The sequence below is a fragment of the Python bivittatus genome, unplaced genomic scaffold (genome assembly GCF_059951505.1).
Source record: "Python bivittatus isolate LINGU-HERP-01145 unplaced genomic scaffold, Pbiv_v1 ctg000160_np1212, whole genome shotgun sequence".
In the NCBI taxonomy this organism is placed as follows: domain Eukaryota; kingdom Metazoa; phylum Chordata; class Lepidosauria; order Squamata; family Pythonidae; genus Python; species Python bivittatus.
In genome coordinates, this window is record NW_028277076.1 from 959,034 (window position 1) to 969,502 (window position 10,469).

Sequence of the window (10,469 nt, forward strand, 5' to 3'; positions counted from 1 at the left end):
CTTCCCAGCAACGTGTAAACACCCTTCTGCTGGTGCAGGTGTGCTCCTGCTGCCTTCCAGGGGTGTTACCTTACAACTCCCATCATCCCCCATCAGCACCCTGGCTGGGGGAGGAGGGATGGCAATCTGGCCCATCTGGAGAGCGCAGCTGGGGAAGGCTGCCGCTCCAGCACACGCTCTGCCGCTGCGGTGGCTTGTCTGAGCAGCTGCCAAGCTTAATTTCACGTCGCGAGCATGACTGCCATAAACAAATGTTTAGTGCCTGAGTCACACATGCTCCTTAAGAGCACCCATCCGGTATGATTCGGCACACCCTTCTTCCCTGACCAAAAGGAAGCTCCAGGCAGATTCCTGGAGAAGAGGGTGTTCTATGTCCTTACTAGCAATTGTAATAAATCATTTATAAAGACACCGAGCAGATGAAAAACTGGCCATTCAGCACAACGTGCCGAAATTCAGCTCTTGAATCGCTCAGACTTTGCCGTTTTTCCTCTCCAGACACTCTCCCGAGTCTGCCAAGCCACAACGCAGCCTCTCCCCACTTCACCCAAGGAGGTCTGGGGGGAGACCTACTCACGCAGCCGCCAGCCGCCCAGATTCCTCCGGGAAGGGCCGGGGCCGCGCGCACCTGCTCTGAGCCCTGTGTGGTGGCCAGAGCCAGGGTTGAGGGATGCAAGGCGCCTTCTCCTCACTGGTCACCTGGCAGAAGCCCCTGAATGACAAGGAGTTTTGCAACCAAGCGTTGCCGTGTGGAGCATCCTCCATGTACAGCTAGCTAGACAGAGTCCACCTCAGTTGACTTATGACATTCTCTGCCCTACTTGATCCCTCAATCACCCCACCCTCCCTGCCTTTGAACAGGCTTAATTAAGCCTTGGGTATCTGGCCCACAAGAGATTTTTCCTGTTACGATACGCCAGGGATGAACTACTAGCTACTTCCAGGCATCATTCTAAGTGGCTTCCCTTATGTCCCGTTCCAACATTATTTAATGGTCCAAATGCGAACTCTTCTCCCGCTGTGGAAATTAGAAAAGCATCTGGTTTTCTTTACAACGGGGAAAGTCAAAGGCTGAACAACACATGTTGCAATCGGCTTGTCATTTTTTTTTTTCAAAACAACTTTCCTTGTTCAGGGGAAAGTAAACCCCCCTTGAACACGGTAATATTAATTCAGCCCTTGAAATGTATCACCTTATACTCTGAAATGGCTGGCATTTATATCACAGAGTTATACAATTAATGGGAGATAGCGAATTGATACACATGGCTGCGAATTTATCTCAGAAGCATCTAAATTACATTGAAAAAAAATTATTTCTTGACATGTCAGGCAGGCCAACAGACTCCGGATCTGCTCCTGATGCCTGACCGACCGCCTTTTAAAACGATCACTTGAAGAGCTTCCAAAATAGTGCCTAAACCTACTTAATACTTCTATGTTGCTGTCTGAATAAGCCAGAAGGGGAGCAGGAGGGAAAGAAATGTTTCTACGTTCAAAAAATAATGAAAATGTGAAAGTCCAAAGGGGTACGTGAAGATGCCCTAGTGCCAGAAGGTATCCAACCTGCTCCCACAAACACAGCAAGAACTTCTCTGACTTTAATGGCGACATTGAGCTGACTTCAAGTGGTACCCAACAGACGAAAGTTGCTAACAGAAATTGCTGCAGGCATTCCCCTCCCCAGTCATCTTAGAAAGGGAGAAGTGCCCCTGATCACTGGGTCCCATGGAGGGCCAGTTCCCCTTCCGTGCCAAGTACAGATATTGGAAAAATAGCTGTGGCAAGACAAATAGGAAAAATGAGCAAAGAAACCCAGATTCCCCACCGTGGTTACTCTTCAGTTCTGCACAGGAGCAGTTTGGGGTGGGCTACCTCCCTTCAGGTGAGTCCTGGTGCCCATTAGCAGGTGTCCTCTAGTCCAGGGTTCCTCAACCTTGGAGACTTGGCGTCCACACATCTTCAAGTCGTCAAGGTTGAGGAACCCTGCTGTAGTCAGTCTCCAGTAAGCTCCCTCCTCTGATGTCCCCACCCTGGATTTCCTAGGTGAGGGGCCCTCCATTGTGCCAGATTTCAACTCCCGTAACCCTAGCCAATGGCTGCGCATTATGGGAACTGAAGTCCAACAAGGCCACCATCAGACAGAGGTGGTGTTCCCAGCCCGGGATGCTGAGAGGAATCCAGATGCATTTCTAAGGGGCCTGGAATGGGAGGGGGAAGTCAGCAGGTCTGGGCCCCAGAACATGATGCTGTGTCACCATGAGCTACTTCCGGCCCCAAGTCCTACTCTCCTTAACTGGCACAAGGGCAAAAGGCTCTCAGGTGCCGCTTCTGCCCCCTTTTTTCCACCGCGGGGTGCCTTGGAAGAAGCCCTTGATGACTCCCCCACCCTCCTTGCCCGGGACGGTTTGGTCAAGCAACTACTCAATTAGAAGGTTAAGATTTTAATCTTTTATTGCGTTAAGAAAACATTAAGTTCTGCTAGGTGTGAAGAAACCTTAAACAGTCAATCTGCACAAGAGAGGGGAGAGGGGAGACACCCCAGGACAGCCAAATCCAGGGAAGCGCAGACAACCGGCTCCAAGATTTTTCACGGTGTGAAAAAGGTTAAGGTAACAACGCCGGGGTAGCTGCCGCCCCAAGCAACTCCTGAGACCTCCAAGTCCTGCCGATCACTATCAGGTTAAGCAAACAATGAGATGACCCCCTCTCCCCAAAGAAATTATGGGGCTGGCATACGGCCCACGCACCCCTGCTCTGGGAGGCTGCTGCTACGTGACTCCAGACTGGAAAGCCTATTTCTGAATCTACGCAATGCCAACGAGCAGGGCAGGGCAGGGCTTGAGGGCACAACTGAAAGAGGCGGCGGCAGGCTGCAGACCTGCCGGATGGGCTCAGGGACTGGAGGGTACATGCCTCTTTGGCAAACAACTACCCTTTACAAACTAGCAAGGGGCCCTCGGAGGCCATGTGACCGGTCCTCTGGGCCTCAGTCAATTTCCAAGTCGCTGTCTTCATCGTAGCAGGAGGCAGCGTTGCAAATCGAAGTGAAAAGCACCACGTCTTTCTCGGGGAGCAAGCTGCACTCCTGCAGGAAGGCCTCCAAGTCCGCAGCAAAGAAGTCTTCGCCCAGCTGGTCGGTAATGCGGATGAAGTTGCCGATCAACTCCCCGCCCTTGTAGACCAGGAGAGCAGGCAGGGCGTTGCTGGTGAAGCGGGAGCTGGTGCCAATCAGGGAGCTTCTCACCCGGCAGAATTTCACCGTGGGGTACTCGGCGGCCAGGCAGATCATGCAGCCGTCGAGGGCTTCGGCCCCGGGGATGTCGTCCTCGTAGATGTGGATCATCACCAGCGTCTTCTTGTTGCCCTTGTCCACCGCGTCCAGAAAGGCCTCCCCGCTGTGGATCTCAAACACCTGCTTGAACTGCTGGCCCGGGTGCAGCTGGCGACGCATTTCTTCCATCCGCTGCTTGCGGTACTGCTGCAGGAACTCCTCGTCGTCGGCCCCCTCGTGCAGTGCCAGCTGGGAGGAGGGGAACAAAGAGGCCACACCTTTTAACGGGCAGGATGCCGAGGGAAGGGAGACCCTCAGCCCTGCTGAGTTCGGAGGGTGAGATCCTGCCTTGATGCCCGCATGGCTGTGCCTGGGGGACAGGGGTACGAAAGCTAAAAAGGAGCCACCGAACGCTTCCCTCAAAAGGAACCCTGCAAATAAAGGACTAATCAGGAAGCATCAAGATGTCTTTTTTCCCCTTTGGTTGAATCTGTGAAAGTTTGCCTTAATTCCTCTCCTCGAGCTCAACACTGGAAGTTCTGCAAGAACAGTCAGAGAATGCTAGCACAGCCCTTTGTATTCTCACCAAGCAAACGTTCTCAGGTGTCCTTCGGGGGAACGCGGGCCTGGCCTAGAGTCAGCCCGGCCACCCTCAGAACGCTAGCATTTCAGGCTCTAGAGAGTTTTTACAGATGCAGTTCCTGCGTGGCAGGATTGTTAAAGCAGCAAAAAGGCCCGTAATTTAAGCACCTAAGGTACGAGGTGAAAGTGAGTGCAAGGGCGGGCTGTTTACTTCGATTTCTCCACTGCAAAACAGCCTCTGTGTGACTGCCAAGTTGAAAAAGAAGCGAGCGGTGGAAAGAGAGCCACCCCGAGAGCGTTACCTTGTCATTCAGCTTCTCCTGTAGCTCCTTCTGCTTCTGCTTGTCCTTCTCCTCATCCAGGTGTGATCTGCAGGTCACGGAGAGCTTTTTGATAAGCCGCTCCATCTCTCGGCATTGCTCCTCCCGCTGCTCGGTCTCCAGCTGTTTGAACCTCCTCCAATCATTGATCACGCCTTTAGGACCTGGGAAGAAGGCACAATAAAACCTACCGCGGTAACTGCACAGCTCAGTGATCTCGGCAAAAGGCATCAAGTGCCCCTATTATGGGGAGGATTTAAGGGGGCGAGGGGCTGGAAATTGTGCATCATGTTAAAACACTGAACCCCTTTGTAAAAGCCGGGTCTAGGAGGACACGTGGACATGGAAAAGGCTGGAAAACGGAGACGCCCAATTGGAGAAAAATGGCTGTTTCCTACGGGGCTGAAATGCGGCCCCTGAAAAGGCTGAAATATTTATTAGAATAGGATGGAGACCCAATCAGAGAGCGCAAACAGGGCCTGCGTATAAAAGGTGTAAAAACCTATGCATGCGCATGCACATGCACGCACCCCTCACAGAAAACCTCGCCCAGCAGTGTTTTCAGCTAACATCCTGAAGGGCTGCCGCATCGGAGCAGAGAGTCCCGAGCTAAACAGATTCGTGATCCAAGCACTCAGAATGACTTGGGGAGGAAGGCAGAACATCTGCCAACGCTAACATGAAAGTAAACATGCAATTTAGTAAGAGGCAGCAAAACAAAGCAGAAGCAATGGCTATTTTTGGTCAACGATCCTTCTACTGAAAAACCAAGGACTTTTCCTCACTAGTGCTGTTCGGGCCAATTACATAGAAGTGTTTTCAAACCAGAGGATTTCTATAGGGACGTCCTTGTTTTTAAGGATTCCTTCAAGTGGGGGGAGCTGCTGCTTTCGGAAGGCACCATTCTGGATGGACCACGGTCTGCTCTGATTAACAGCCGACCTCAATTTAGACAAGGGCTTGTAAGGCTTGGCGGTACCGTCCAACACTCATCTTTCTTGTCTCCTCTGTAACAAGGGAAGGCATAGCCGAAAGGCTCTCTCCTGCTTAATTTTCTGAGCAAGCCATGCTAGGCTTAAAAGGACAGACGGTTGAATCTGGGATACAACCCCCTGGTTTGTTCCAGCCCTGGATAAGGATTGCTGGAAACCTCTGTCTTTCACGTAACATTCATCTGGGGATTTCTCTCCTGTCTTCAGCTGGGAAAGCAGGACTTCATTTCCAGATTCTCTGGAGAGAAGTCAGAAAAAGCGAGTGCTACCAAACCCTCAGTACACACGAAAAGCAATCGATTCACTCAGGCCTGAACTGATTCTAGATCAACAGGGAGACTAAAAGGATCTGTGGTACCTGTGTTTATGGCACTGCCGTCGCTGTTCAGTGCCACCTCTCTCGGCACAGTGGCATCGTGAACAGAGTTGGATTCCGCGTTGCCCTCCTCCTTCTCGCTATCCTCATCCTCGCTGCTGCTATAGTAGTACTGGAGTTTCTCCCCCAGCAGCTTATCGTCCAGAGTTGTCATTGTCGGGGCTGTAAAGAAAACAGAGAGAGGGTGGCAGAAACTGCACTGGGGAGGAGCAGGCAGAACCTGGAATGGACACTTGGAGGTTTGCCCCAATTTACTTACTTACTTACATGGCTGCCTATCTTATATGATGATTCTAGGCGGCTCACAACAATCCATAAAAAACATAGCTAAAAACAAAAGTACTCTTCCCTCCAAGCGCCAGACCGCCATCCTTGCAGCTCAACCCCCATCCCAGCCCAACGCCTGGGGAAAGAGCCAGGTCTTCACAGCTCTCCGGAAGGTTAAAAGGGTAGGGGTCGCTTGGATTTCAGGTAGGAGGCTGTTCCAAAGTGCTAGGGCAGCCACTGAGAAGGCACGCCTCCAAGGTCCCACAGATGACAACGTTTAAGAAAGGGGACCTGGAGCGCACCCGCCCTATCTGGCCTAGAGGACAGGCAGATATCCTCAGGGAGAGGCGGCCCTACAAGTAACCTAGCCCTGTGCCTTGTAAGAATTCAAAGATGATAACCAGGACTCTGAATTGCATCTGGAAAGCAACTGGAAGCCAGTGCAGCTCATGCGGTAGTGGTGTTACTCGGGTGAACTGCAGGGCACCCAAAACTGTGTCTGCCACTGCATTCTGGCCCAGTTACAGCTTCCGGATGGTCTTCAAGGGCAGCCCCATGTAGAGCATGTTGCAGTAATCCAAACGGGAGGAGACTAAGGATGGGTGACTGTGAGCAAGGCCTCCAGATCCAGGAATGAGTGCAACTGGCACCCAAGATGGATCTGTGCAAAGGTCCCTCTGGCCACAGCTGCCACCTGCTCTTCCAATTCTCTCTGGCTTCAGCACACGTTGGTTAGCAAGCTAAAAGAGAGGAACAGCAAAGCAGCAGGTCGTGTGACCTAATGCTACAGGAAAACTGATGCACTGTGTGCGAATGAAGCATCTGTCCTTGAGTGCCATATTGCCTCCTTTCATCACTGGCTCTGAAAGCTAAAATAAGTAAATGACAGCGGGAGAAAACAACTGCTAAGTGCAGAACAGCCGAGTCTCCTTTTCAATTCGGCTGCCTCTCACTGCCTTGGAACCTCTGGGTCTAACAAGACTTCTCTCTACAAAACCCAATTACCTTTGGTTTTGCCGCGGCGTTCTTAAGATCAAAACTCACCCCAATTCAGCTGGTGGACTAATACCAGATCATGTGCTCTCCTGCTTAAGAGACTCAATTTTTTATCTCCCCCCCCCCCAAAAATGGTTAAATATAGAGATGAGTACCAATGAGAAAGCAACACCAGCAAGAGGGGCATTAACACCCACCCTTAATCCCTCCTTTATCCTCTCAGTAGGTTCTGGATTTGCCAGCAGGAACTTTAAAAGCCATCTGGCACATCAGTTGTTAAGAGGTAGGGGGAAAAAAAACAAAACAGATTTCCTTGGTGACATGAACACTAACTGTGAGCCCAGAAGAAAAGCATCTTTCTTGTTAGGCTAAGAAATAGGTGGTTAATGAACAGAACTCTGTTACAAGATATGGAAACAGCTCTAGCTTAGATGACTTTAAAGATGATTCCTAGAGCAGCCTGAAGGGAGAAACACATCTGAATAACTCTCAGGGTTGCTGGGGATTAAAAAGCTGAATTAATCCAGGCAAACAGCAAAATGGATCCAGGCTTTGGAATTTTCGTGATTTCTGTTTTATTCTGGCTTACAAGCGCTAAGAGATAAAACAAGCCTTTTCCAGAGGCCGTAGAGAGGGGTAGTAATTAGTAATTCAATTCTATTGCTGTTTTCTTGCTCCTGATAACTTAATGGGCAGCCATTGCTGATTTTGTTTACAAGCCACACAAATTTCCTCTGAAAAGGAAGCAGAGGACGAGTTCCCAAAACATAAATGTTGCTCGCTAGCAAAACAACTGGACCACAACAAACAAAGCCGGAAGGATATGGGACGCAATATTGGTGGACCCACAGCACCCGCAGCCGTACACTGTACTGGTTACGTTTCTAAGGATTTCAGCTTCAAGATGTGCAGCGTTTGACTGGGGGCAATTAAGGCCACACGGCCAGGTTTTCAGAAAAGAGGCTATTAGAGTGCATTTCCAGTTGGGCGATTCTGGCCTTGCTCTTGGGTAACATGCGGGCTGGGGATGATGGGAGTCAGAGGCAGCCAACAGCCTGGAGGCCACTGAAGGAGGAACCCAACACCCAGACGCCACAGCTTCAGGCTCTTCCCCCAGAGAGGCGCAAAGGCTCGTCCTCTCACCTTCCACCTCTGGCATCTGCAGGAAGCCGCTGGGAGGGCAGCATCTCACAACACCCCTGCGGGCAGGCCGCCTGGCCTGAAGGGAAAGCTGCTGCTTTTGGGAACGATTAACGGATTTCTTTCCCAAGGTGTCTTTTCTGAATTCACGTTAACATCCTCCCCATTCCCAGTCCCCTCCCTGTGGGGCAGGCCAGCCCCCCTCCCAGCCCTGTGGGGCAGACACCCCCCTTCCCCACACCCTCCCTGTGGAGCAGGCCAGTCCTCCTTCACAGCCCTGTGGGGCAGGCCAGTCCCCCCCTCCCAGCCCCCTTCTTTCCAACACCCTCCCTGTGGGCCAGACACCCCCCTTTCCCACACCCTCCCTGCGGGGCAGGCCAGCCTCCCCTTTCCCAGCCCCCTCCTTTCCCACACCCTCCCTGCGGGGCAGGCCAGCCCACTCGCGGCCCCCCATTCCTCACCCTCTGAGGGGCGGCTTCTCTTCCTCCGAACCGACGCAAAGGAAGGAGCGCAGAGGAGGCTGGGAAATGGGGCGGGAGGAGGAAGGAGGCAGGCGAGGCTATAGAGGGAGAGAAAACAGTTCGCGTCGTACCCGCACTCCCGGTCCCTTTTGGAAACGGCGGGGCAACAGAAGAAGCATCGCTGGGCTGGTCCGCGCGATGCCTTTATGGATGCCTCCGTCTTTCCCCCCACCGTCACTCCATCATTTCTCTTACATTAAAATCACACCCAGCTCGATTCGCATGTAACGGCTTTGGTTATGTGCCAAGCAGTCGCTCCTTAACGATGAAAGGCCGCAAGCAGCTCCGTTCGCTTCGTTTCTTCTCAGTTCCCGAGTGCTGCAGGCGTAGGGGAAAGCCTCGCGCCCGCTGTTGCACGGTTAGCGCTCCGTCTGGCTCGCCGGCGCGCTTCTTTCCACTCTTTGACCCGCATGGTCGCTTGGCATCCGGAAGTGCTCCTGTCGCTCCGCGGAGGAGGAAAGGCAGGGCAAGCCCCGCTCAGCCCCCTGCCGGCGGGAAAGGGGAACCATCAATAAATAGCTGGTTGCTATTGGTGACTCAGGCCTAGTCGCTCAGCCCCAAGCCTGCTTGCAAAGAGCAAAACAATAATAACCTCCCAAGCACCGAGTGGGTTTCTTTTATTTCATGCCCAGTCATTGTTATATGCCAAAATATACGGAAAACAACTGAAGTTCAACCCAAAAGCCACTGAAGTATATTGCAACCACTTACCCATGAGATGAGAGCCAACCTCTATTGCAATTAAGAAGGTGCAGCCCTCCAGTATCGCTCAACTACAACTCCCAGCAGCCCCAGCCAGCCCAGCTGCGGGCAAAGCATTCCAGGCGAGGCAGTGCAACCGCATCTGGAGGGTTGTTGGGTCTTCTTCTGTTAAGGGGAAGAGTGATGATGGTCATCCAAGGATCAGAGGGATGGGAAGCACCTTCAGGCATCCCAAGATGATTACAAGAATCGGGGAGGGGGTTCCTATAAATCAAGGAAGCGGGTGGGGTGGGACTGCTGCCTCTGGCAATCCAGCCATTGCCTGGGGAGGGTGCTGAGAATGGAAGAGGATCTTTTGGCGCAAATCTGTGGCCATATCTTGCCACTCCTTGGGTGACAGCCATCTAGAACATGACCCCCATGGCGGAATGGATCCAGTTCTTTCTTAGTGTGCAAGAAATCTGGGCCGACTCAAAAACCCAGGGCGATCTTACAAAATACTTTACTGGACTCAGCTACCACCAATTTTCTCGTATTCCACACACAGCAGGTCAAGAAACTCAAAGCTTTTCTATAACTACACACCATCTCACCATGGTTTCTGAACTGTTCTTGCCATCAAAGCCATCACAGGCTTAACATACCATCCCACGTGGACTTTGAAGTCCTTGATCTTTGGGATTCAGAAGAGTTAGGCTGTGATAAATCTTCTTACTTGTGTTTAGCCTCCTCCGCTCAATGTTTGTTTGCCCTTTTTTCAATAAAACAAAGCAAGTTCTCTCACTCCATCAGGCAAGGTCTGAATCTGGAATTGTAGCAAGCTGTAATTTAAACATGGTTTGTTGAATGAGACACAATGGCTGGATTCCTCCAACATATTTAGTACAAACTAAACAAACCACAAGGTTGTTGAACCTGAGAGAGTGACTAACACAAAACCATCTATGGACTCTGGTCAAGGTCCCTCTTCTCCCAGTCCAACATCTTCCTGAACCTCTGGAAGACCACATAAAAACACAAACATCTGCTTAACATCCCCCGCCCATATATAAAAAGACATTTTATCCTGCCCCAACACCACAATAAGACAAAAGCAAAACAAACTTAAGCAGAGATTTCTTTTTTTTATTTTACGGCATGCAAATACATGTCAAGTATTGCAAACTTTTTCTATTAATTCTCTCTTGAAACACTGGGAAACAAACAAACAAACCACAATTTGCTAAAGTCTGTGACCAGCCTTAAAGCTAACAATCTCTACTTCAGTGCTACAGCAAACACACACGCATATACAGAGTT

General features: G+C 51.2%; 1 protein-coding gene across 1 annotated transcript; it reads right to left on the reverse strand.

Moving 5' to 3' along the window:
- Positions 1-2,436: 2,436 nt before the first annotated feature.
- On the reverse strand, positions 2,437-8,511 carry PDCL (phosducin like). Its single transcript, XM_007423293.3, has 4 exons — positions 8,409-8,511; positions 5,527-5,706; positions 4,159-4,340; positions 2,437-3,523 (listed from the first exon to the last, which is right to left on the reverse strand). Exons 2-4 carry the CDS (start codon positions 5,696-5,698, stop codon positions 2,990-2,992), a joined length of 888 nt encoding a protein of 295 aa, XP_007423355.1. The 5' UTR covers positions 5,699-5,706; positions 8,409-8,511; the 3' UTR covers positions 2,437-2,989.
- Between the last annotated feature and the right edge of the window lie 1,958 nt (positions 8,512-10,469).

Excerpts from the sequence above, each read along its gene's own strand:
- PDCL (XM_007423293.3), bottom strand. The coding sequence starts at position 5,698 with ATGACAACTCTGGACGATAAGCTGCTGGGGGAGAAACTCCAGTACTAC. Across the intron at positions 4,341-5,526 it reads CGGCAGTGCCATAAACACAG|GTCCTAAAGGCGTGATCAAT; the intron begins GTACCACAGATC and ends CCTTCTTCCCAG. Across the intron at positions 3,524-4,158 it reads AGGAGAAGCTGAATGACAAG|CTGGCACTGCACGAGGGGGC; the intron begins GTAACGCTCTCG and ends CCCTCCTCCCAG.